The following is a 27,788-nucleotide window of genomic DNA, read 5'->3' on the forward strand; positions in this document are numbered from 1 at the left end:
CAAATTATTGTACTTCCTAGGAACCTGGAGTCATCAAACAGACACTTCTGGGAAGTGACACTCAAGTAAACCATAGAAAAATCTAGACAACAGACATGGAGAGTAGTTTCCCCTCTCTACCCAATCATTATGTTTATTTACAGATTGGTTGATTGGTGGTGGTGGTTGTGGAGTAAGACAGGGTCTCACTGTGTAACTCAAGCCTTCAATCCTCCTGCCTCAGCTTTCCAAATGCTAGGATTAAAGGCTTGTACTTATGCACTCCATTTTAAGATGAGGAAATTGGAACCCAGAGAGGGTAAATGGTGCATTTAAAGCCATATAGCACATATTTCCAAAGCCAATACAAGAGACAACTATATTTACTGGGACTGGGTTCTGGGGCTAAAATATCAGGAATTCTGGGCTCAGTTTCTGCGAGTTGCAGGACTAAGGCATAGAGAGAGATGAAGTCAAGTTTATCAGCTTTCATTTAGAGGTGGATATGGCCAAGGACTGCATTCTCCATTCACTCTCTCTGCAGGAGAGTCTCAAGATGTGTACTTTGGATAGCTCTTTGGGGACTGGGCACTGTGGTACTTGCATGTAATTCGAGCACTTTGGCCCTAGAGGCAGGCCAGCTTTGGCTACATAGTGAGTTTGAGGCCAGCTTGGGTTGCATGATACGCTGTACCCTGCTTGCACCCCAGAAAAAAAAGGCAAAGCAAGAGCTGGAGAATTGGCTTAGCAGTTAAAAGCCTGGGCTGATCTTCCAGAGGAATTGAACTCAGTCCTGACACAACAGCACACAATCATCTGTAATTCTAGTTCTGGGGGAGTGGGTGCCCTCTTCTGGCTGCTGCAGGTACTGCACACACGTGTACAAACAGACATGCACACAGGCTCCCTCTGTAGCAAGCTGGAAATGAGAAAACTGTGATTGCAATTACAGAAATGGTTCCCTTGGAATTCAGTGACAGAATGCAGGCCCTCAGGATGAAGACCTGTACCTTTTTAATTCTGAGCACAGGATCCAAATTTTAGCTTCACTTCACATACAAAAAAAAAAGTGTTTTGTTTCTTTTCATTGCTTTTATTGTTGTTGTTGTTGCTACTATTGTTTTGTGTTTTTTTTTAACAGTCTAATGTGTAGCACAGGCTGGCTTGGAACTTACTATACAGCCAAGACTGGCCTCAAACTTGTGATGCTCCTGCCTCAACTTCCTAAGTGCTGGGATTGTATAATGCCATGCTCAGTGGTGGCATTTTACTTTTTAGGGGGCAGGGGAAGGGCTGGTTATATTATTTACTCTTCCAGAAAAAAATACATTTACAGTGTTGTAAGCTACACATGTGTTTGAAATTTGTCAACTCTTATTATTTAAAGATTTACCGTGTGTGTGTGTGTGTGTGTGTGTATGTGTGTGTGTGTGTGAGTATATACACGAACATGTGCGTGGGTGCCTGCAGAGGCCAGAAGAGGACATCTGATCATCTGTGATTGGAGGTACGGTTGTGAATTACCAGACATTGATGCTAGGACCCCAACTCATTTCCTATGCAAAGAGCAGCAAGTGCTGTTAGCCACTGAGCCATAAATTGCCTGTTCTGTAGTTCTGGAAGATTACATACCCTATGACAAGACTGCTCATATGGTAATTGAATCACCAAGACAGCATCTCTGTCTGGCCTGCATGTGTTACTCTCCCTGTGTGATGATGTTGTGCTGTCAGCTCTGTGACGATCCTCCTAGAGATTTTATTGCTTTGGTATGCTGAGAGCTGTAAACTAAAGAACAGAGAAGCTTCTGACCTCCTTCTGCTTCCATCCCCTGCCCTCCTTTTCAATGCATAGGGAGAGGCCTTATCTTCTGAAGGCTTCTTATTTTCCTGGAGATCTAACAAAAGACTTAGTTGTCACATGTTGCGCCCTAACCAGCAATGTCATCACCAAGGGCAGATTGCCAGAGCAAAAAGAGAGTGTAAGCAGTGCCACAGAGTCTGACTCCTGTCCTAATAGCTGCCCCAGGCAACTTTTATTTCCTGAGAGATTTTTCATGTCCTCAGCAAGGCAACCTTTACTGCCTGTGCATTCCCTCACCTCTGCCATCCTGTGCATTTCTCCACCATCCTTCGAAGACACCCAAATCTTCCATTCCTCTCTGTAGCTCAGGATAAATGCCAATCATCAAGAGTTCTTCCAGGATTGTATTTGTGAGTCTCCTCCTGGGAACCCCATGATATAATTGTATGGTTTCTCTCCTGTTCATCTGCCTACCGTCAGCTTATTTCATAGCCAAATCAGCTAACCTTCTGGAGATTAAAAAAAAAAAAAAAAAAAAAAGGAGCTCTTTCCTCTGGAGTTCATAGAAATGTGATTTTGAGGGGCTGGTGAAATGGCTCAGCAGTTAAGACAGACTTAACTGCTGCCAGAGGTCAATACCTGAGCCTCACATGGGTGGAAGGAAGAACTTATTCTTGCAAGTTGCTGGCTGTACTCCACACACACTCCATAGCATGTAGTTTCCCCTGAAAAAAATATATCAATAAGCATAAAATATTTTTTTTAAAAAAAACGAATTTGATTGTGGGATAGTAAAAGGGAGTTATGAAAATAGAAGTATTGGATCTGATAGCATTGGGGACTTATTGATCTGTAAGGAACAGCACCTGTAAGGCAGTAACTCAGGTGAGCTTTATGAAGGCCTGGGGAGAGGCTGGTGGGAGGGACTGATCAACTTGCTAAGATAAGGGCCTTAAGGGACAGATATCAGACCTAACGAGACAAGCTGGACTGGGCTTAGCTCATCCCAAAACTCTGATAGGGAGCTGACTTTGTGGAGGCAGGTTGGACAATGATTTGTACATGTCAACTGGAGAGATAAGCCCAATGTGAGTACTGGGCACAGCTGTTACAATAGGCCCATGAGTGACATTATAAACTTTGATTTGAGGATCATGGAAGCCCAGAGAGTTAGAACGACTTGCCTGCACATTGCTCCAGCACACATATCTGACAAAATGTGCATTGCTAAGAAGAGAACTCTGATAAGGCAGAAACAAGAGAAAAACTCAATGCTTTTCAAAAGAAGCAATGAGTCAGACATAATGACAAATATGCAAACCCAGCATTCTGGGGTGGGGGTGGGGATTGCAGCAAGAGCAGGAGTTTAAGGCCATCCTCAGCTACATATAGAATTTAAGAGCAGCCTGAACAACATACTACCTACAAAAGCAACACACACATACACACAAGACCCTAAAACTAAATGATAACAGCTTGTAGATCTAGCTTAGTTGGTAGAATGCTTGTTTAACAATGCATTGGGTTTGATCCTCAGCACTGCAGAAACTGAGCATGGTATCACACACCTATAATGCCAGCACTTGGGAGGTAGAAATAGCAAGAGAGATCAGTTCAAGGTTGACCGCAGACTGAGTTTGAAGCTAGCTTGGAATATATGAGACTCTGTCTCGAAAACAATGCAAACAGCCGAATTAAGCAGGCAGTTCAATGAGACCCATGGTGTACATACTATAAAGCCTGGCCTTCTCATTTTGCTTCTTATCAGTGTGTAACTTTAGTATTTTTTTAATTACGTGTTTGTGTTTGTTTGTTCAGAGAACATCCTGTGAAGTCAGCTCTCTCTTTTCATCGTGTGGATTCCAGGGCTTGAACCTTAGGCTTCAACCTTGGGCTTGGCAGCAAGGGCCTTTGCCTTCACGGCCATCTCACTGGATCCAGCTATGTAACTCTGTAGCATGCAAAGTAGTTGGACAGAGTTTAAAGGATGGTGCTGCCCTTTCCGCCTCAAAGAATAGCGACCACCTTGGCAACAAACACTGCACCACTCCTCACATCCACCTGAACGGCTGGCAGTGAGGAAAAGAATTTGTGTGTTAGTGAAGGAGGGTGCTGGGTTAAGACAAACATCCAAAGTAAGATCTAAGCTATCTAAGCTGTGTGGCAGGCTGTGACATGCAGCTTAACCTGAGTGTCTTTTATTGTTGTTCAAATTATTTTAATTACTGGAAAGTTTTAAAATCTCTGCATTGGGGTAGGGTGGGGGAGGGGCTAGCTGAGGACCTCAAGGTGTGTCTGAGTACATACAGCCCACCTGTCTTCAAAGTTATTTTGTTGTAGGTCCTCACTGATTTCCTTCTGCCAAGGGAAGTTTCTATTTGTTTAGCATTTGATACAGTCACTGTTTTCGGTGTTTTGTCCACAGTAGGCATCTTTGGGATGGGTAGGGCTTCCACGGAAAAATGGTCTCAGTTTTGTGAAGGTTCAGTCACAGTGTCTTTGGAGATCAATGCCTAAGACATGACTCTAGGGAGAACAGGGAACTCAAGCCTTGGGGGTGCAGAGGAACTCTCTGTTCCTCTCTGCTTCTGGTCACATGGCAATGACCAGGCACATGCTTTGTTCTGTGGGGACCTCCCTAGGACACCCTTCCCCACTAGGTCCATCTGCCTTGCGGTTGGCTCATCTCCTGGTTGGTGGCTAGCGTGGTTCTAATGTGCCCAGCCTGCTGCTGGAACTGTATGTCTGTTTCTGGCCCCTGTCTGGGTGTACTGGGCTTATGAAACCTTTTTTTTTTTTAATTTTTTTTATAATGTTTATAATGATTTCTCTCTATATACCTGGCTGTCCTGGAGCTCACTATGTAGACCAGGTTGGCCTTGAACTCACAGAGCTGGTATTAAAGGTGTGTGCCGGCATGCCTAGCTGCTTATGAACTCTTTGTTGGATTCTGCAGGTTACTTTTCTCATTTCTCCAAGGCTTATATTTATGGGGCTTCTGCTTGGAATTCCATGATACAGTCATGTGATTTCTCTCTCATTTATCTGCCTATTGTCAGCTTATTTTTACTTTTTCGGATTTCTTTCCTGTGGGGTCTCAGAAGCCACAATCACAGATCTTCCCACAGCCCTTTTCTTCCCACAGCATGTGCACACACATACACACACAAACATGCACATACCCATACATACACACATATACATACACACATACACAAACATGCGCACACACACACACACACACACACACACACACCCCTAAAAAGTTTCCAAGCTGAGCAAGGAGTATCAGGAATAGAAGTCAAAGTCCACTGTGGTGATGTTTGCCTTTAATCTCAGCACTTGGGAGCTGAGTTCAAGACCAGCTTGGTTACTACATAGCAAGTTCCAGAGCAGTCAGGATGACACAGTGAGACCCTATCAAGAAAATAAAGGGGGTGGGAGAGGGGATGTGTCTGTATATGGAAGAGATATCACTTACTAGGCAATGGGTAGTTAGCATTCTGAGCAGCCCAGATGTGCTGGTGTGAATGCTTTTGAAAGTGGTAAACTGAAGGCACTACATTGGGAAAATCCCAGAGTGGCTTTTCTCCTTTCCCCAAAGTTTGCATTACAAAGTTGTTAAGCACCTCACTTGTTCCCAGCTGTATTTATTCTCTCTAAATCTCCTGGTTTCATGGGAGGTACCAAGGGTATCAAAGGACAGCTTGGATTCCTTAGTTCCCCCTTTACACACATGCATATTGTTTATTAAACTCCATGAACAATCGAAAACAAATGCATCATAATAAGAACACCAGCTTGCTCTGCAAAACAGGATGGGGGTGGGGAGGGTGAATTTTCTTTTTCTCAGATCTTGTTATGCACAAAATACTTGGGGAGCTTGTTAAAGTGTAGGTTCCCATTCAGGTCTGGATTGGAGCTCTAAAACCCCAACTTTTCTAACAAGTTCCCAGGTGATGTCAAAGTTGTTCTTGGGAAATGACAATTAGCTCCAGGTGGCTGTAGGCAGCCCCACCTCTGCCTCTCACCAGCCAGCTAAGCTCTCCCGATGTTATTCTACAGACTGAAGAACTGTGGGTAGGAGGAGGGCCCCAGAGCTTTAGGTTTCAGTTAGTCTTTGTCCCCACCCTCATCCCACCCTTGAAAGAGAGATAGAGAGAGAGAGAAAAAAAAAAAAAGCACCAGGCAGCATCAGGGACTGACAGCGACTATGAATGCAAACCTTGCAAGCCTATACCTGTTTCACAGCCTCCACTCTGCTAAGAACTGCCAGGAGTTGCAGCTCTCTCCAGCCCCAGTTGTGTTGTGTGTGCTCTCTGGAATCAATCAGACAAATAGCTACAGGCCCCTCTTACTCTTTGTAATTAATAAACAAGATTCCCCCAGGTTCTTTGAAGTGTGGAGCCTTGGCTTCCCAGGCAAACCCCACTTCCCCTTGCGTATCTGTGGAAGATGTCATCTTTTCTGGTCTCTGCCCTTGTTTGTCAGTTGTAAAAGAGGGATTGAGAGTCAAGGGATCTGGGCAGGCCAGGACAGAAAATGAACATGTACACAGAGACGCTTAGCGTAGTTCTTGCCAAAGAAAAGATCAATCAAAATGTTTGAATTTATTCTTATTTCTAGAAAGAATCAGATTTGTGCGTGCGTTTGTGCATTTGTGTGAGTGTGTATGTTAGTGGTGAGTGGATTGCCCTCCAGTCACTATGATGCATGAATTCTAGGTCAAGGATGAGGGGATAGAGAGATCTTAGCATGTCAGCCATGAGGGCTTCAGTTCAAATCCCCAGCACTGCCCCAAAAAGCTATGCGTAGCCACACTCACCAGTGCTGGGTGGTGGTGGGGAGCTCCAACAGGTGGATCACTGGTCTTGATTGTCTACACATCACCCTCAGGCCTCTGCATTCAAGCACATTATGCACAGCCACACATGTGTACACACACACACAAAGGGGATTTTCTTAAGTAATAAATAATTCTACACATATAGACAACAGTTAAGGAGAGGGCTGGAGGCAGCATCTCTGCAGAAGTAATAAAATGGGATGGGGAGTACGCAGGGCAGGGCTTAGATAAGTCTTGAAGAGCAGGCGTTGGATGGGGTGCGGGAACATCATTCAACCTTACAACACTGAGAACACAGTAAGCCCCGCAGGGCTGTGTGGGCATCAGGGTCTGACTCAACAGATCTGGATGGCTGAGAGAGATACCTGGGACTTATGGTTGTGTAGGGGTGAGAAAGGCCTCAACAACCTGCCAGGTTTCTGCAGTGAGAGGGAGACTGAGGGGTGATGCCATGGGGTGCAGAGAAGGCAAAATGTTCCATCCCGGATGCACAGGATGGAGATAAGGATGGCGCTACTAAAGACACCCTCGTGTGAGTCTCACCGTTCACGAGGGGATGGAATTGGGTGTCTTCATGGGTGGCATTTCCGTGCTTTCTAGGTGTCTCTTAAAAGGCCTACCTTACAAATCATTGCTTATCGCTATGCTGCCATCTGCTCCACCAATTAACTGTCATAATGCCTATTTGAGAGGCAGGTTTTTTTTTTTCCCCACCCGGTGTGAAGGGTGACATTTGTGGTCCTGATGGGCCCTCCCATTTGAATAGTAGTGATTTCTACCTTCGTTTGTGAAGATACCATTTCTGCCCAGTATTTATACTATTTGCCCTCTATTTCCTTTGGGGCAGTGAAGGTTGGGGTGGTATTTCCATTAACCAAGTTGGCATGATTTTTTTTTTTCATCAGATATCATTAACCTTGATAGGAAAATCAAGTTTCTAACACAGAAAAGGGACAAAGGGCCAATCCCAGGCTTACTTAGTGACTTGACACAAGCTGAAGTCATCTGAGAGGAAGGAATATCAATTAAGAAAATGCCTCTATTCGATCCAGGCTATTGGTAAGCCTCTAGGGCATTTTCTGAATTAGGGATTGATGGGTGAGAGCCCAGCCTCTTGTGGGTGGTTCTATGCCTGGGCTAGTGGTCCTTGGTTCTACAAGAAAGCAGGCTGAGCAAGCCAGGGGAAGAAAGCCAGTAAGCAGCACTCCTTCAGGGCCTTGATATCAGCTCCTACCTCCCGTTTTTTGTTTTGCTTTGTTTTGTCTTCTCTGTTGGGAGTTCCTGTCATGACTTCTTTTGATGATGAACAATGATGCGGAAGCGTAAGCCAAACAAACCCTTTCTTCTCTAAGTTTCTTTGGTCATGGCGTTTCATCACAGCAATAGAAACCCTAACTAAGGCACTCAGTAAAATCTCGAAGTTCTTCCTTTATAGACCCAGGTCAGGTGGTTGCCTAGATCAGTCTCGTCTGGAGGCCCGCACTGGCTGCAAGTGAGCAGCTCTGTCCAGAGTTCTGGGCGTGGGGGGGCGAGGGGTGAGTGGGAGTCTTGCTTGGAAGCCCTGGTTGGCCTTGAAGCTGCATCAGTGCTTCTGCTTCCGCTTCTTGAATGCTGGGAGTGAACCACCGTACCAGGTGCAAGTTAGTTATTTCAAACATTTATTTTTATTTATTTGTCTGCGAGTGTCTGCCAAGTGTGTGTGTGTGTGTGTGTGTGTGTGTGTGTGTGTGTGTGTGCCCTCAAACGCCAGAAGAGAATGTCAGAGTCCGTGGATCTGGAGTTATAGGTAGTTGGAGGCATCTTATGTTGGTGCTGAGAACCAACCTCAGTGAGCCCTTCTTCCTCATTCCTTTCAGGCTATTCTTTTAAAGAGCCAACTTTTTATTGCTAGAATTTTAGTACTCGGGAGCCTGAGGCAGGAAGAATGATTCATGTTCAAGGCCAGTTTATAGCTTACACAACAGAGTGCGACTGTCTCAAATGAGTAAATACTAATCATCCCCCAAACTGCTGAGCATCGTGGCTTGTCTATAAATTTCAACTTTTTGGAGGCAGGAAGATTTGTGAGTTCAAAGTTACCCTCAGATACATGAGCAGTTTGAGGCCAGCATGGCCTACACCAGAATTTGTCTCAAAACAAAGAACTGGTAGAGAGATGTCATCCTAGCTTCTTGGAAGGCCGTGCTGAGGCAGGACAATACCCACGTCACAACCTTGCCTGCTGTACAGAAAGAGCTCAAGCCCAGCCTAGGCAACTTAGTAAAACCCTGCATCCTAAAACAGGAACAACAAACGACAAACGGGTGCCTGAAGAAGTTGTAAAACAACAGGACGAGTCCCTGGCTCTAGGAGGGACCTCTGGACACCCCAACAGGATTACCCACAGCCCGTACCCCACCAGCGGGCGGCGCGCACGCGCTGTGGGCGGAGTGCATGGTGAACCCAGAGCCGCGTCGGACGTGCGCGCGCTCGCGCCCTATAGTGGCGAGGCCGCGCACGCCCGGGGCTCCCGGAGGCGGGCGGGTACCCCAAGGCCATTTCCGGGAGGGGCGGGGCCGGCGGCGCCGCGCCTCCAATCTCGGCGGCGGCGGCGGAAAGGGGAACCCGGGTCCCGGACGGGCGGCTCAGTCGCTTGCAGGGCAGAGGTGCGTGAGGTGGGCAGCGGCGAGCTGAGCGGCTGCGGGCAAGGAGGCGCGGATCCTCGGCTTGAGGAGGTGGAGCCGCTGTGGCGGGAGGGATGGGGCTGGGGCTGAGGGGAGCCTGGCGGAGCTGGAGGGGGTCAGGGCTGGGCTGAGGGGAGAGGAGGGAGGCCGAGCCGAGAGGAGGGGCCCCGAGCGGGAGCAGTGTTGAGGGGTGGTGGGCCCCAGGCTGAGGGGGGACGGGGACGAGGGAAGTGGGTCCCGGGCTGAGGTGGAGCCGGGCTGAGGGGAGCGGGTCCCTGGCTGAGGGCGAGTTGGGGTGAGGGGAGCAGGGCCCAGGCTGGGCTGAGGGGAACAGGGCCTAGACTGAGGAAGAGGAGGGCCGAGAAGAGCGGGTTCGGGGCTGAGGGGGAGCTGAGTTGAGGGGAGGGGCCCTGGGCAGAGAGAGAGAGCTGGATGAGGGAGCCGACTGGGGTTCAGTTGTGGCGCCGAGGTTCGCTGTCAGCAGCTGAGCGGGAGGCAGATCTGGCAGGAGTAGCTCAGGTCTGTCTGTTGGGGAGGCAGTAGAGCCGTGGCCCTGGGGATGGTGCGGTCTGGGGTGTCCCACCCCGGGGAAGGGGCGTGTTCCCCGAGTGAACTCCACTGAGTTCTTTTCTTCTCGGTTCTGAGGTTCTGGTTCGGCCAGAATGCTGATAATTCCGGCAATGAAATCCCCAGCCTTCCAGCTGATCCAGCAATGTGGTGACTCCTTCAAGTCTTAGAGTAAACAGATGTGTTTCCATTTTTCAGACGCTGAAAAAGAGGGGTCCTGAAAAGACTTGTGCAGGGGAAGATGCCCAGCACCGACCTTCTGAAGTTGGTGAGTCCGTCCAAGGAGGACCCTCATCCCTTAACTCTTAGTCAGAAGGATCTAAGTCATGTGGCCATTTCCTCCTCTGATGTCTGCTTTTGATAAAAGCTGAGCATTCTCTGCTACTTTTTTTTTTAAACCGGAGTTTATGATCAGGGTGAATAAATTGATGAATGCTGTATATGTAGAACTTAGAAATTCTTGGAGAATGTTTTACAGAGTCATTGCAGATGGCTTTCAACGGCTCCTGTTCTTACTTACTAGAGCAATTGCTTTTGTTTTTGTTTCTGGCTGTGTAACTCTTTGTGGCCTGGAAATCAGCTTATATACTTGGCCTTGAACAAGCAGTAATTTTCCTCCCTTTCCCTCTTAGGGCTGGGGTTTTTGTTTGCTTTGTTTTGTGTTTGTTTGTTTGGTTTTTGGAGACAGGGTCTCCTTATATAGTCCTAGCTGGCCTGCAATTTCAAGAGATTTGTCTGCCTCTGTCTCCTGAGTGTTGGGATTAAACAAAGGCCTGTTTTGTTTATTTTTGAGGCAGAAGCTCTCAGTATAGCCTAGAATGGCCTTGAACTAGGAATCCTCCTTCAGCCTCCTAAGCGCACCATCATGCTGGGCTCTTCCTGAGACAGCATATCTATCACTAAGTAGACAAAGATGTCTGTGAACTCCTGATATAGCTGGAGCAGACCTTGAACTCTGTATAGTTCAGATGAGAGACAGGAATACTTGCTTTGTCTTTAGAGCCTAATGAAAACTTCACTGAAAATAGATTCTTGTCCCAAATTTCATGAATTTTCAGTAGGTAAAAAATAGCCATATTAACTTCAAATTTTCATTGCAAGAGAATAATATTTAGAAACGTTGGAAACTAACTAAAAGGAATCCAGTCTCTCCATTCCCCTTCACCTCCTTCTTGCATCAGCCTGTACTAAGAGACAATTGCTGTTGGCATATTGGATGGTTAATGGAGAATGACTCCTGACAATGGACAGTTTCTGGCTTTCCTCTAATATATCTGGATGTGCATGTAAATGACAAATACAGGAGTAGAATATTTCTTTGTGTAAGGACTTGTGCTTAATTGGGGGAGGGGTGCTAATGAACTTTTAAGTCTGAGCAGGGCTTACTTGCATTTATTCAGTGTATTTGGAATTATTTTTGTTCTGAGTTATTTCTCTAGCTGTCGTCATACCTGCCAATGACTTCCTGGTACTCTAGAATGGAGATTTTGTTCAGCTTATTGCAGTAGGGGATTAACAGATATGAATGATTCTTGACAAGTCATTTTCTGAAGATAATGTAGAAGTTGCATAAAGTGCTTTCACTAAAAAGACTGTTATCTTTTTTCTTAACCTTAGTGTGTTGATACCTGGGGCTGAAAGGTTAAACAAAACAAAACAAAAACCAGAGTTAGGTTTTCAGTGGGTTACTACATTTTTATTATAATCTGAGTTCAAGGCTCTTGTTCTCCTTTTTACAATATATAAAGCTGATGCGTCAACTGGGAAGAAAGGGTCTAAGAAAGTTTAAAAAGAGAGAGAGAAAAGCAAAGCAAAGCAAAACAAAACCTCAGTACAAGAAAATGTCTCATAATCTTAAAAAAAAAAGAAATCTGTGTGTGTGTGTGTGTGTGTGTGTGTGTGTGTGTGTGTATGTGTTCACATGTATATCGACTTCAGGGTCTTAAATTCTAGGTAAGTGTTCTACTTAAATCCTCATCAATTCTTTTAGTTTTTTTATTTTGAAACAAGGTTTTACTGTTTCAGGCAGGCTTTAAACTTCGAATCCTCCTCCTCAACAGGTGTTGATTAAAATCAATCTTAAAGTAATTTGGTGAGCTTAATATTGTACGTGAATCCAGATAGTCATCCTGTATGCTAGCAGAATAAGATAAATAGTAGGTAGGAAATCATTATAAGGCAGATTCTGGAATAATAGTATAGTTCTCACAACTCAAATCAAGAATGTATTAGGTGCAGAAAGAGAGATTCTATATATTTACTAAAATTTTACTAAAAACTATGAAAAATAGTTCCTTTAATAAATGAAAAACTAGACTCTATTGAGTTCCACAGCAGTTTAGTAGTAGGGTTGTTTTACCTCAAGTGGAATGATTTCAGAAGATCCCTCCCTTTCACCTTTGTAATACTGCCTTTGAAACAAACCTCGGAGAGATAGAGGTTTGAGATAGAGATAGAGGCTGTTGATCACTGTGACTGACAGTGGAGAGTTCGGGAAGAACAGAAATTGAAATTATTTGGGCTGGGCATTTTGGAAATACATGTGGGAAAAAGATTCTTGTCTCCTGGTATCATCTTGCCTTAAAGGCCATGTTTGTTTTCCTTAATAGTGCAGTTACGGCATTGAAATTTTGAGCTTTGTGCCTATATGTATAGTGTTAAAATGTTTGAAGGGCCATTAGAGAGTATTTATTATAAAAGGGGGTATTGAGTGATAGGGCCGAAAACTACTCTGTGAACAGCATGTTGGAGAGAAAATGTGACAATCACCTAGAATCCATATGTAACCAAGGAGCTTGAGCTCTGGGTGTTCCTGCTGGAAGTTTTGTCTGTCTGATTAGGGTGGTTTACTTGTCTTTTTTTCCATTTAGTCACATGTGACATGTCATGGGATGGTAACACTTTCCATGTATGTCTCAGCGAGAATAAATGAGCATGTTCCTCTGCAGAGGATATCTCAAGAGGGAATTCAAGTTAGGCAATTTGTAGCAACCTTTCTTCACTCTGGCAACATTTTCATCCATATTCTGCGCAGTTCTACCTAATGATATCACTTTGCAGGTTGTCAAACATTTATAGTTTTAAAGGAAAGTTTACTTAAAAGCAAATATGGTATCTTTTGAGAAGTAAGTTTATGATATTCTAAGTAAAACTGGCTCACCTTACTTTGATAGTAATTGTTTATTTAGGTAAGTTCTTAACCTAGGCAGTTTTGCTTCTGAGGGACTTTTGATGACCTTGGGAAACATTTCTTGGCTACTAGCATCTACTAGATAAAATCAAGTATCTAGTAATGACCATGACCTTCCAATTAAGGAGTATATTTTGGAATGTCTGAAATCCCAAGATTGAGAACCCCAGTTGAAAGTCTTTAATATGGTTGACTACTTCTCTTCAGGCTTTATTTTCCTGTGAGTAGGGAATTAGCCTCTTGCAATATTACTTAGGTTATTTTGCCCATGACTCAAGTCTTGGTATCTTGGGATATATCTGGATGAACCTATAGTATGATCATCTGCAGGAACAAAATCCTGAAGAAATTAATGGCTTTCCTCGTCAACATTTCTGCAACATCCTTTGAAATAAAGCCACCTTCAGTTTTTATTTTTGGCTTAAAAAAAATCTTGGGGCTGGAGAGATGACTCGGTAGTTAAGAGTATTGGCTACTCCTTCAGAAGACCCAGGGTTTGATTCCTATATGCTGGCTAACAACTATGCTTTCAGTTCTAGCAGATTCAGTGTCTTCTGGGCTCTTCTGCACTAGGCATGCAAGTAGTGCATAGATATACATGCAGGCAAAATCCCCATCATATTAAAAAAAAATCAAATCTTTTCAGGTCTTTGTACTTGATCCATGATCTTTGACTCTTCAAATTTTTTTTTAATATTTTACATTTTTATGTGTAAAATATGTGCATTTTATTTTATGTGATGTTTTGCTTGTAATAATGTCTATGTACTATATCTGTGTACTGCCACAAAGGCCAGAAGAAGGCATTAGGTCCTCCATAACTGGAATTATAGACAGCTGTGAGCCACCACGTGGGTATTAGTAATTAGCCCTGGGTCTCCTGGACAAGCAATCAGTGCTCTTAACCACTGACCCCTCTCTTCAGCCCTGCCTTTTTGTCTTGTTTTCTTTTTTTTAGGAGACTTTCTTTCAGAATCTCAAGTGGAATTTAAGAATAAACTGAGATTGACACTAAAAGTTATTTTCTATTATTTGAGCAGGTTTCTTGATTGTAGAATTAATTGGAAGGAAGGGAAATTTCATTTGACTGATAGGACATATAAGATTGTGTGGGCATAGAGATAATTGCAGAGTGGACAATGCATTTGATATTGTTCCAGTCTTACAATGAAGCAGAACTCTTAATAATTTCTCAAGCCTTTAATCTAAAGCAAAGGGGGATTACAAATAGGTGAGCTACAAATCCCAAGTTTGGCTTAGCTTTGCATTCTATGTGCCAGTAATTTTTAGTAACATTTGCCTTTGTAATTAATAAACATCACTCTAATATTACATGTAGTTTGTACACATAGGTGGCAGAATTTAGAATCAGCCTGGGGTTAAGAATTTTCCATGGGGAATTTATTTGCTGTGAATCAGTCTTCATGTATACATACTCAGAGCCTAATTACTGATAGAAAAACCCATGCAGTGTAAACCACAGCGGTACAATTTATCAGTCATAAGGAACATTCACTCTGTTAGCTTTGAGTGTTTCAGGGACTGTTCACCAAGGCAGGGCAAGCTTAAAGAAAACCAGTGGGGAGCATGCGTGGTGATACATACTAGTGAGGTTGCTGGTATTAGGGTTCTCTAGAGGAACAGAGCTGATAGAATGAATCTATATCTGCCTGCCTGCCTGTCTGTCTATCCAGTAGTTGTTTAGTTCACAAGGCTGGATGTTCTCATCTGGCCTTCAGTTACATTGGAGTCCTGAAGAAATAGGTTCTAATACCAGTGGCTCAGCAGCAGGATATGTGAACTTGCCAATGAGAAAAAGGGAGAAGCAGGTGAAAAGCAAAAGCTTCTTTCTTCCATGATCTTTATATAGGCTGCTGTAAGAAGGTGTGCCCCAGATTTAGGATGGGTCTTCCAACCTCAAATAATTTGATCAAGAAAAATGCTTCACAGATGTGCACAGATGCTTAGGTTTTTAGTTAATTCCAGATGTAGTCAGGTTGACAACTAAGAATAGGCGTCTCACTTGTCATCCAAAACTCAAAGGGCAGGAGGATCTTGAGTTGGAGACCAGACTGGGTTAAATACTGGACTGCTGGGTGAACTGGACTACTGGTGAGACTATCTCAATAGAACAAAATAAACCCAAAGGCATAGCTAACAAAACCAACCAAACAAACCCCAACAGGGAACAGTTTAGAACACCCTCCAGCTAGCAATAAAGAGCCTTCATCTCTCTTAGTTAGGCCTGAGAAGGCAGAGAAGGGAGAATTTACTTTTAGAACCTTGGGAGCTCAGCTGAAGGGGAGTGACAGGTAGCCTATAGCACTGGGAGAACTGGTCAGTAGGAAGGGAAACAAATTATTTTGCCATCCTCTCTCCTCTAAAGTTTGTATTCCCTAATAGAAACCATAGGTAAAAGGAGTCTAGTTAATTTGATTCAGAGAGGCAGCTTTTGAGGTACGCGGTAGAATTAGAAAAGGTAGGATGGAGGAACTAAGCCTAATGCTTAGTAGGCTGAAGTTAAGTTACTATTGCTTGAACAGAGAATTGAGAATGGATAGGATGGACCTGTTAATAACAGAAGAATAGAATCCCAGGCAGTGTTGCTACAGTTCTGGCAAGCCTAGAGCTGCTTTGTCCTGGTAGTATCCATGGAATTTTAATTACCATCATGAAGGGCCTTTAGAAGCCTGAACTCCAACAGCGCCCCTCCTCTACCCCTTCCCTTTTCCTCTTATGTCTAACCCCGCCAGCGCTTTGTTTTTTGTTTTTGTAAAGACAGTGTCTGGCCATATAGTCCAGTTTGGTCTAGCACTCATTGTCCTCTTGTGTCCTACCCACTCCCTCATCTATAGGTATGTATCACCACACTTAGCTCCATGTAGATGGAAGTCCATGTAGATGGAAGTCAGAGGTCTCCTTGGTGTTATGTTCCTCAGGAGCCATCCACCTTGTTTGAGATAAGGTCCTGGGACCTGGGGCTTACTGGTCAGCTAGCCTAACCTAATCAGCAATTGTCAATGCCTTCTAAGCTTCAGAATGACAAATGGGTCCTATCAAGTCTTGCTATGCATATGGGTATTGGAGATTGAACATAAAGCAAGCACTTTAACAGTTCAGCTGTCTTCCTAATCCCAGAGGCTGCAAATTGCAATTTATTTTTTAAATTGTTAAATTTTTTAAAGAATTTATTACAAATTATTCACTTTGTATTCCAGCTGTAGCCCCCTCCCTCATCCCCTCCCAATCCCTTCCTCACTCCCTCTTTTCCTCCCAAGCCCCTCCCCCAGTCCACTGATAGGGGAGGTCCTCCTCCTCTTCCATCTGACCCTAGCCTATCAGGTCTCATCAGGACTGTCTATATTGTCTTCTTCTGTGGCCTGATAAGGTTGCCCTTCTCTCCGAGGGAGGTGATCAAAGAGCCATCCACTGAGTTTATGTCAGAGACTGCCCTGTTCTCCTTACTAGGGAGCCCATTTGGAGAGCTGCCATGGGCTACATCTGTGCAGGGGTTCTAGGTTATCTCCATGCATGGTCCTTGATTGGAGTATCAGTCTCAGAAAAGACCCCTGTGCCCAGATGTTATGGTTCTGTTTTGCTCCTTGTGGAGCTCCAGTCCTTTCCAGGTCTTTCGGTCTCCCCTTTCTTTCATAATATTCCCTGCACTCTGCCCAAAGTTTGGCTATGAGTCTCAGCATCTGCTTTAATACCTAGATCAAAACAAAAAAGAATTCCCAGAACTCCAGCAGGTCCCGCATGTCCCTCCACGTCTAGTTGACTAAAGGTAGTTATTTAGATTTAGATTTAGATTACTTATGCTTAATCAATTTAGATTACTTATGCTGATTTTCAGTTTAAAGTGGAAACATTTTGTGAGTGGTCATTTTGTTCAATGTTTTGTATCTTTATGTTTTTCTTGTTACTTTGTTGTATTACAATGTATTGCAGTCTATTCTATTTATAGTCGATGAACATTTATGTGTCCAGTGTTTGGGTAAGAATGACATTGTTACATTCTTGAACTTGCCTTTTAGTCAACAGCAAACAAACTTTGTCAAAATGTATAGTGCCAGTTTTCTATAGTAGTTTTTAAACAAATTTACACTTCTATAGGGTTTCCTTGCCTCTTTTTTTTGTTATTACTTCCCACTGTCTCCTTTTCTTTCTCTTTTGAGACAGGTTTCATGTAGTCAAGGCTAGCCTCATACTTCATTCATAGTGCTGGTTTTTCATTCTACATCTTCTTTTTTCTCACAAGTGCTAGAATTACAGGTATGTACCACTCCCACACCTAATTTTTTTATTTTATTTTTTTAAGTTTTGAGACTTCCTTACACTGTAGCACTGGATGGCCTCGTGCATATGTCACTGCCTCCTGCTTCTTAATTCATTTTTGTTTTTTGAGATGTCAACTCTGTTTGAAGCTGAGAATGACTTTAACTTCCATTCTTTCTGCTCCTACCTCCAGAGTACTGAGAGTACAGGTATGCCCCAACCACACCCAGTCTATTTGGTGCTGAGGATTGACCCCAAAGCTTCATGCATGCTAGGTAACCATTCTACCAGTTAAGCTACACTCTCAGCCCTTTCTGTTTATTTCTGAGGAATAATATCACTGTGAATTGTGGGTGCTCCTGAACTCTTTGTATTTGTAACTGGAGTGACTGTTTTCTGGACATTTTTTTCTGAAGTATGTTAAGTCACTGTTTTGAACTGCATTTGGCAGCTAGTTCTAAAGTGGTATAGATCAGTTGTTTATTGAGTTTCAGTCTTAATGACTTCTTGGTTTAAAAACAATTGAGACAAAATTTTGTTTTCAAATTCTAATGGAAGAATCTATTAGATGCCATGGTGGACTTGGTTCTTATCTAGTATTTTGTTTTTGTTTTGTAAGAATAGAAGAAAGCCTATGGTTGTTTAGCTTAGTCCTATTTGCAAGTGTTTTTTACACTTCCCCAGACTCTGTTTGGCTGCCAGAAACATAAGCAAGGATAGTAGGTGGCTGATTTAATTCTGTTTTGTTGGTAGGTTAAAGGGTACTTTCAGCTTTCTGGTTGATTTATTTGATGTCATTGAAGGTTAAAAATTGCTGTAATGTATTTCTTACCAAACTGGGGCACATGTTTATTAAAGTATATTTTGTTATCACCCTCTGTGAGAAAATACAATGTTAACCATAGGAATTAAACTACTTAAGGCCTTTCCCAGCTCCTCTGACTTTTGCTTGGTCTCTGCAAAGGCTGTTTTATATTGCTGTTTGTGATGAAGAAAAGAAAATTATTAACATCAGATAAATCATTTGTCAAACATTTAGTAAGTGTTATTATGAGTAGTGATTTGTTATGTTTTGTTTGTTTTTTGAAACAGAGTCTTAACTCTGTAGGTCAGGCTGGCCTGGAACCCCCTCCACAGCCCCAACCCGCCTGGAACTCAAAAGGGTCCTGCTTTAGCTTCCCAAGTGCTAGTATTTTAAGTGTGAATGGTCATGCCCCGCTTCGATAGTGATTAAAATGTGTGTGTTGTATGTATGTATGTCTGTGCACCATTTGGTGCTGGTGGAGATCAGAAGGTGTTATATCCTCCGGAACTGGAGCCACCCTGTGAGTGCTATTAATTGAATCTGGATCCTCTGGAAAAGCAACAAGTGCTCTATAGTGATTTAAAAAAAATATTTATTATTGTGTATATATGTACTTGGAGTGTGTATGTGTTTGTGTGTGTGTGTGTGTGTGTGTGTGTTACATAGGTAAGTCAGAGACCAAATTTATGAAGCCAGTTCTCTCCTTACACCTTTATACGGTTTCTAAGGGCTTGAACCCAGGTCATCAGGTTTGCTTGGAAAATGCCTCTACCTGCTGAGTCATCTTGCTGGACTTTGGTTTTTTTTTATTTTAATAGCATTTACTGTCCACAGAAACCATGCTCAAATGCAGTAGTGTATGTATGTTTATATGGGGACAGGCACCTGATAAATAGATTTTTTTTTTTTTTTTTGAGATGTGGGTACTCTTTCTGTAATAGCTTCAGCTGCCCTGGAACTTGCTGTGTAGACTAGGCTGGCCTCAAACTCACAGAGTTCCACCTGACTTTGCCTCCTGAGTGATGACATTAAAGTCATGCACCTTTATATCTGACTCACTAAACAGATTTCTGAATAAGAAAAATGGTGGTGCCAGAAATTCACCTGCTCTTTGAACTTAAATCTAGTTCTTATCCAGAATGGGAGTAAGGGTAAAGCGGGAAGGGGGGGATTTTCCAATTTGGGTTTTTATTTTAATATATATTTTTCCTAAGTGTGTGCTTAAAAAATGGCTTTAACAAGGTAAAATCTTGATTCATATACAAATATAAAATGAACATATTAAAAACTTTTGGTCATAATAGGAAAACTTGTCACTTAAAATTAATTTAAAAGAAATCTAAAGTACACATATATTTATAGAGTAGGGATATTGAAAACAAGCCAAGTGTGGTAGGACACCTGTAATCCCAGCAATTGGGACATTGATGGAAGAGGATTTCTGTGGTTTGAGGCCAGCCAGGGCTGTGTATTAAGTAACAGGTCAACCAGGAGCTAAATAATAGTAAGTCCCTGTCTCAGAGGAAAACAAAAAAGCTAAGAAAAGAAAATGTGGGCTGGAGAGATGGTCACAGGTTAAGAGCACTAGCTGCGCTTCTGAAGGTCCTGAGTGCAATTCCCAGCAATCACGTGGTGGCTCACAACCGTCTATAATGAGATCTGGTGCCCTCTCCTGGCCTGCAGGCATACATGCAGGCAGAACACTGTATAGTTAAAAATAATAAGTCTCAATTAGAAAAAAAAGACAAAAAATAAAAAAATAAAAAGAAAATGTACAAATGGACAAGAAACCAATTTCTTCAGTAGTGGGGATGGAAGTTAGAACTTTTACTGAACCTTGGCAAATTTTATTGTTGATATATGAAAATTTGTTTGCCTGCCCATCAATTATCGACAGGCTGGAGAGCTGTAATGTTACTGTAGAGTCAGGAACTGTATCTCAGAGGGTGACCCAGATGATACTGGCTTTCCTTTGGAAGCAAACATTTCCCCATTTGCTTCTCACAGATTCTTAAAATATATGTCAGATGTTACTTTTAGGTTGACTTCCCTCACTGCTTATTTCTGTTTTAAGATTGGATGGTAGACTTTCCAAAGGGTGTTTATATAGGTTGTAGGTCAGAGAGCAAGATGAAGTCCCTGTTTTGTTTTTTAACAGAATTGTAAGTCCCCAGTGACCTAGTGACTGTGTTAGGCTGTATATATTAAAATGTCATGTTCTAATACTAGCATGCTTACTGTAGGGGAAAAATTTCCACAAATAGTTAAAAATTTAGAAAGTCAGGGCTGGAGAAATGGCTCAGCAGTTACGAGCATGTGCTCTTCTTTTAGAGGACCCAAGTTTGTTTCCCAGCACCCACATCAGGTGGCTCACAACTTGTGGTAACTCTAGCTCTAGTGAAATCTGATGCTTCTGGCTTCTGCAGGTATTTGCACTCAAATCCTGCAAAGATAAGCACAAAATTAAAAATAAGTCTCTAAAAATTTTTAGAGGTCTGGGCTTCTTCAATCAGTTACCTAATTTATAAGCTAACTTCTTCCTCAGAGGTTATATGTTCAAAGAAATTAAAGCTTATATGAAGAATATAGCATTATTTTAGTGGATCTTATTTATTCAATAAATTCACATTTATAGTCTTCAAAGATGTCTAAAGTTACTTTTCTACTACTGTGATCAGACAACATGACCAAATGCAACTTATAGAAGAAAGTTTACTTGGGGTGTACAGTTCAGAGGGTAGTTCTATGACCATCTGTTGGGGGTTGGCCTGGTGCTATGTATTTTAATGGTAATTACTGGCCACCAAGAGCTTGTCCCTGCTCAGATGAGCACATTTTATACCTGTCATTGTCTGAAACTTGCTCCACCTAATTTAAAACTGATTGGCTGATTAAAAATGCTGAAGCTTGGAATTTGGCAGAAGAAAAGGAGGTGGAGTTTGGGGGTAGCAGGTGGGGGTCATGGGATCACAAGGAGAGGAGGAGAAGGGGGAGGTTAGTGTGGGAAAGGAACACATGGCTGGATCAATGTGGATGGAGGAGATGGAGAACATTATAAGTATTTTCGGACCATGGATGGGAGGTAGCTTGAGATTGGGGCTTGGAGGCAAAGTTAGTTTAGAGGGTTAATATCTACAATGCCCCAGGTAAAAGCTATTTTATAAAATACAACAGCTGCCTTTGTCTTTATTTGATTGACAGTGGGTTAGATAATACCGCTGTAATAATTATAGCCTAATAATAAACATTTATTAGGCCAGACTCTTTAAATTTACTACAGCAACCATCATGGCAGGGAACATGGCAGTAAGCAGGCAGACATGGCATTGGAGCAGTAGCTGAGAGCTAATATTTGATCTACAAGTAAGAGGCAGAGAGAGTTAACTGGAAATGGTGTGGGCTTTTGAAACTTCAAACCCAATCACACACAAGGCCACACCTCCTAATTCTTCCCAAACAGTTCTACCAACTGGGGACCAAGTCCTCAAATAAATGAGCCTATGGAAACTATTCTCATTCAAACCACCACAAAAGGCTAATATACTTTCTTTATACTTTGAAAGCAACTTGGCTTCCTCTATACAGTAAGCCATTTAATTATGATAGAATAGTTCAGAGCACATTAATGACTCAGTGGTACAAGCTTGTATAGACTGAGAGTATTTCTCTATGAAAAAAAATTTTCCCCTAATTTAGGGACCTTTTTGACATCAGGTCTGACTGTGTGGCCTAGGCTGCCGTAGCTTCTGGGTGTGCCACCATACCTGGCTCCATAATACTCTTCTACATCTCAGCATTTTTTATTTTTTATTTATTTATTTATTTTTTTTGCTAATTGAATTTAGTTTTATGGTTATTTTTTCTTCTAATCTAAGTGCATTTAAAAAACTTATTATTTATTTTTATTTTATGTGCATTGGTATTTTGCCTGCATGTATGTCTGTGTGTAAATGTCGGGTCCCCTTAAACTAGAGCCACAGACAGGTGTGAGCCTCCATGTGGGTGCCAGGAACTGGACCTGGGTCCTCTGGAAGAGCAGCCACTAACCATCCCTAGTACATTTTGTTTTGTTTTTTGAGACAGGGTTTCTCTGTGTAGCCCTGGTTATCCTGGACTCAGTTTGTAGACTGGGCTGGCCTCAACTTCACAGAGATCCACTTGCCTCTCTGCCTCCGGAATGCTAGGATTAAAGACATGCACCATCACAACCAGCTTTCTAGTACATTTTAAAAGATTTATTTTTATTACTTTTTACAATTATATGTGTATGTGTGGGTATGTACACATGAATGAGCCCAGAGTGCCTGTGGAAGCCAAGAGCTGGAGTTACAGGCTGTTTTAATTCTCCTGATGTAGGCACTGGGAATAAAACTTAAGCCCTCTACAAGAGCAATTCTTAACTGCCAAGTTATCTTGCCAGCCCCTGTAGTACGTTTTTGATATATTTCAGAAGAGAAACATGCAGAATTGTTATTTAAAGAAAGCATCTTGTCTTTATTTGATGCCTCATCCTGATTGTACACACATGCACACTTAGAGTACTTTGAAGGCTTTTCTTTTCCGTGAGTGTGTACCCAGTGACTTGGGAACATTGTATTGTTTTTCCTTCCTGTGGCCAGCTGTTGGGGGAAGTGCTGTATCTAATACCTCCGGGCTGCCAGTAGAATAATTAAACTTGGAAGTACTTGTGGAACAATACTGAGCAGACAGTCTAACCTGCAGTGGGTGGCTGAAAAGAAGCCTTCTGAGATAATTTTTCAGATGCAGATCATCTTGACTTCAGCAGTGGAAATTTAGAGGAAATATGCTATTTGCTGCCTCTCCTGTGCTAGTTGGTTATAATGGCTGTTTGGTTTGTTGCTCAATTCTCACTTCTTTAATGACCCCAGAGAGTTTTCCCTTTGGGCTTGTGATCTGCTTTTGTTGATTAACTCTGTTGCCTTTTGAGGCTCCTAAGAGATAGTGTTTTCTTACCTGTTTACTTTGTACTTTGAAGTGTTATAGAATGTAATATGTAAGAGAATCAGATTTTTCTGATTGTTGATTCTATGATCAGATTCTTGATAGTAGAAGACTCAGGTAGTAGATTTTTAGTAGGTTTTTCTTTTCCTACTAATTTCTGCTCTAAAGCTCAGCTTTTTGGTTTTTGAGAGGTTGGGTGTGGAGACAAAACAAATGGAGGCTGAATGGGAGGAGAAAATGAATACTTTTCCTACCAGAAGTCAGTTTTTTTTTTAACTCCTTTATCAGAATGTGTGAGAAACAGGACCTTCACTTTGTAGTAACAAATTCATCTTACTAGTGAAAGCAGAACAGTTTCTTTTTGTTTTTCAAGACAGGATTGTAGCCTTGGCTGTCCTGGAACTCAATTTGTTAACTAGGCTAGCCTCAAAATATTTTTTGGTTTTTTGTTTTGTTTTGGTTTTGGTTTTTTGAGACAGGGTTTCTATGTGTGTAACAGCCCTAGCTGTACTGGAACTTGCTTTTGTAGACCAGGCTGGCCTCAAATTTGGAGATGCGTGAGATCTACCTGCCTCTGCCTCCTAGTGCTGGTATTAAAGGTGCATGCCATTACTGTCATTGAGAAACAGTTTTTGTGTGTGTGTGTGTGTGTGTGTGTGTGTGTGTGTGTGAGACAGGGTTTCTCTGTGTATACCTGGCTATCCTGGACTTGATTTGTAGACTGGGCTGGCCTTGAACTCATAGAAATCCACCTGCCTCTGCCACCCAAGTGCTGGGAATACAGGTGTGTGCCACCACACCTGGCAGAGAAACAGTTTTTAAGATACAGTTCTGCAGAAAAGGATGCCAGCATAGAGAAAAGGCAAAAATGGCTGGTGTGGTGATTTGGTTCAAGATAGTAGTTTCTAAAATCCCTGACTGTGAGAAATTTCTGCTCTCTGATATTTTTCCTGTTGGCTGGTATTTCAGAGATTGTAAAATATTCACATTCTTCTAGCATAGCTCCCTCTCTAAATTGTTCATCCTTTAGGATACAAAGCCTCATCTGATTTTCTACTCCCTGTCTTCTTTTCTGATTGTGGGCATCCAGTAAAGAACTTTTGAGTTCTGAGGAAAATGCCAGAGGGGAGAGAGGGCGTAATACCTCTGCTTATATGTGCCTTTTTATGGGATGAGCACTAAGTATACTTCGTATTAGAAGAGAATGGTAATGATTTCTTTCTTGTCAAGGGATAGTGGTTTTAGTTATGCTGGGCTTTATGTATGCTGGGCAAGGGCTTTGCCACCTCTATGCCTTTCTTTGCAGGATTGCAAGGTAGAAGATTTAAATTTTCTCTAGTGTCTGTCCAAGGAATAAATATTAGGAACAGTCTATCTAGTTGACCTGGTGGATGATGTGGCTGATTTAGTACTTCCTGAGAAAGCTTGGTGAATTTATTTTTCTTCCGTCCAAGTACTGGGTCTCAGTAATATAAGTGGACTATTTACTATTTCCATAAAAAGAGATGGGAAAGAGTCCTTCATTTCTCCCTACCCCTTGTACCAGGAACTGAACCTAGGGCTCTACCACCTCACTACCTCCTCAACCCTCTCACCTTTCTGTTTTTACTCTTTTATTTTGAGACAGAGTCTCACTAAGTTGCCTAGGCTGCTCTTGAACTTGTGGTGCTCCTGTTTCAAAATAAATATTTCTGGGCCTTCTGCACTAAGTGAACTTCTAGTGAGGATATTCTGAGCCATGGTCCTTGGGTAATGTTGATATACTCATTGTTTTAGTAGAGCGTGAACAAGAAGTTAGATTCTTTAGTGGGTTTGAGCTGAGGGGAAGCACATTTCGAGATTAGTCTTTGAGCCTTAGTTTCTTCATTTTTGAAATGAAAATTGAAATAGATGATCTTTGAGATTATTTTCAAGTAACTTTTTGTGACTTTGAAGTCAATAATTTAAAAAAATTTTTTTTTTAAAGTTGGGTGCAGTGGCACATGCCTGTCATCAGCACTCGCAGAGGCAGAGGAAGGTGGATCTCTGTGAGTTCTTGGCCAGTCTGGTCTACAAAGGGAGTCCAGGACAGCCAAGCTACACAGAAAAACCCCGTCTCTAAAGAACAAACAAACAAACAAAAAAATAAATTTTATGTGGGTGATGTTTGCCTGTATGTATATATGTGTACCACATTTGTACCTGCGGAGGTCAGAAGTTGAAACTGGAGTTTTTAGATGGCTGTGAGCAGCTGTGTGGGTGCTGGGAACTGAACCTGGTTCTTCTGTAAGGGCAGCCAATTTTCCTACTTGCTAAGCCATTTCTCTAGTCCCCAGAGTCCTTTTTGAATTAATTTCCATTTCGTTTAGAATCAGGTAATAGGTGTATAAGTTTGCAATTTGAGAAAGCACCCAGAGGTACTTGAGCATTCTGGTCATTTGGCAGTGTTGTCTCTCTTGTTGTGGGGTGGGGTGGTGAAGCTGTGGGTCCTTACTTTGACCATTAAGATAAATGAGGTGGGAGGAAATATGAGAACTGCAAATAATAAACCCATGGATCTTTTTGCACCACTTATAGTCTGATTCTGAAGGACATGGTGATAGGAAATAAAAATGAAACAGGCTTGTATCCCCCACCTCCATTTTGCAGTGTAATTTTTGGATCTCAGTGTCTTTGCTTGTGAAGGAAGCCATCTGCTCTGATGGCTTGTGATACGGTGATTTGTAACTTGTCAGTTGAGTGTATACAGAATTCAGTTACAAATGACTGACCTTTCTTTTCCATATTCAGTTTGAAGCCATTGTGCCCTGAACTGCTTCAGTGTTAGAGATGTAAAACTTCCTAGAATCTTGCAAAACACACGTTCTAAAGGATATAAATATCATTATTTCACTTTAGTTAAGTTAGTGTTGAATTCCTACCATGGTAAAGCCCTGTTGTAGCAGATAGACAGTTAATAGCCATTTTATTTGTATTCTACTAGCACTGGAAGACCATGGATTAAAATCTTTAAACTATTCTTCCTCACTATATTTACTGCTTTGCTTCTGGTCAGATTAAATCACAATGGCCCCAGGCTAATGCAGTTTGGCTGTGTCTGACTCATAAGAAATGACTGAATCAAGGCATATCAGATATTTAGCACATAGAAGTACAGAAAAGACATTGTACTGTAGTGTAAGGACTAACCTTACACTACAGTAGTAGTGTAGCTTTCCCAGAGTTCTAGTTTTATAGTGATGTATAGAGATCAAGAAAATCATTACTGTTTGAATATCTTCCTGGGGTAGTGATTGACTTACTCTCTGCCTGTGGTCCCAGTTATGGTCAGATGTGTGCTTTCAGACAAAGAGGCAACTTGAGAGGTAGTGTGTAATTTTGACCATACAATCTTGCTTATGTGCCACTATTTAAAAATCAATAGCCAACCCAGGTGTGGTGGTGCACGCTTGTAATCCCACCACTTGGGGAGGCAGAAACAAAGCGAGTCCAGGACAGCCAAGACTATACAGAGACAACTCCCCTCCAAAACAAAACAAAACAAAACAAAAAAACCAAAAAAAAAAAAACACCTCAAAACCAAAAAAACCAATAGCCGGTTGTGGGAGTAGTAAGTATTAAGTGTTAGATCAACATTGATTGAGTTAATGTGAAAATAAAAGAATAGATAGCTCTCTATGGAAGCAGATTGTCCTTAATCAGAGCAATGCTGGGCAGCAGTCTACGGGGAATGGAGACTGTGCCCAGGTGCAGGGCCTTAGAGCTTTTATAGGGCAGAAAAGAGTACTTTGTGGTAGAGGATTGTAGAGCTGTTCCCCTGCCGTCTCAAGGTTATGAATAACAGTGGAAGCTGGTATGTTGATTTCTTATCAGGAGTCCCTGAATCCTAACGTCTTGAGGAAGGTGTTATCAGTATGCCATCTTTCCTGTCCAGAGTTTCTTAACTCACCTGAGGTTTTGGGTTATTAGCCTTTATTCAGTTCTTGTACCAGTAGATATTGATAAGTAGTTAGGGCTTCATATAACTTTATACAACTATCTACAACTTTAGTTAGATATGACTGGTAATGTACAGCTAAAAGAGTCTGCCCTGAACATACATTACAAACTAAAAGCTCTTGAGGTACCATTGAATGTAATTAATGTGTTATGCAGTCTTTTGCCAAGGGACACTAAGCATTGAAAGAAGACTGGAAAGGTTAGGGCTGTAGCTCAGTGGTAGAGTATGTGCCTGGTATACAAGAAGCCCTTGGTTCAGTTTCCAGAACTGCAACAGCAACAGAGAGAGGGAAGGGGGTTGAATATTGAGTTAAGAAGCTTAGGTTTCTGATATTCTGTCCCAACCTGTGTGTAGGAGCATAAGCACATCATTTCAATCCCATGAGGCCTCTACTTATAAAGTAAGAATGTTTATGTTGCACTTGATCACTAAGGCTCCCTTTAGCTCCTAGATTCTCTGTTGGAGTGTTGCATCAGGAGTCAGCTTGGGGTTTATACTGTTCTCAAGACAGTTGCCTTTTTTTCCAAGAAGATAATGCTAGGATACTCCACGTGTTCAGTGAGCTGCCCATGTGGTGAGGTGCTTCTTTATTGGGTACTGAGCCCATTGTTTGTAGTAACCCAAAAAAGGACTGTAGGACAAAGAAAGCCACAAGTGATTTCTGTGGCCATTTGTGTAGTTGCCTACACAAAAAAACTTATCATGACCCATTTTACTTT

At 42.2% G+C, this 27,788-nt stretch overlaps 1 protein-coding gene across 2 annotated transcripts in view; it reads left to right on the top strand.

Moving 5' to 3' along the window:
- Positions 1 to 9,139: 9,139 nt before the first annotated feature.
- Positions 9,140 to 27,788, top strand: part of Sgpl1 (sphingosine-1-phosphate lyase 1) — a 51,076-nt gene continuing 32,427 nt past the window's right edge. Inside the window, exons 1-2 of one of the 2 annotated variants that reach the window (XM_060369484.1) lie at positions 9,140 to 9,273; positions 10,057 to 10,126. In XM_060369484.1, coding sequence (XP_060225467.1) covers positions 10,100 to 10,126 — 27 coding nt within the window. In that variant the 5' untranslated portion in view covers positions 9,140 to 9,273; positions 10,057 to 10,099. Of the gene's footprint in view, positions 9,343 to 10,056; positions 10,127 to 27,788 lie in introns of both variants that reach the window. The other variant, XM_021652825.2, reaches the window with a different exon arrangement.

This window comes from Meriones unguiculatus, chromosome 16, assembly GCF_030254825.1.
Source record: "Meriones unguiculatus strain TT.TT164.6M chromosome 16, Bangor_MerUng_6.1, whole genome shotgun sequence".
NCBI lineage: Eukaryota > Metazoa > Chordata > Mammalia > Rodentia > Muridae > Meriones > Meriones unguiculatus.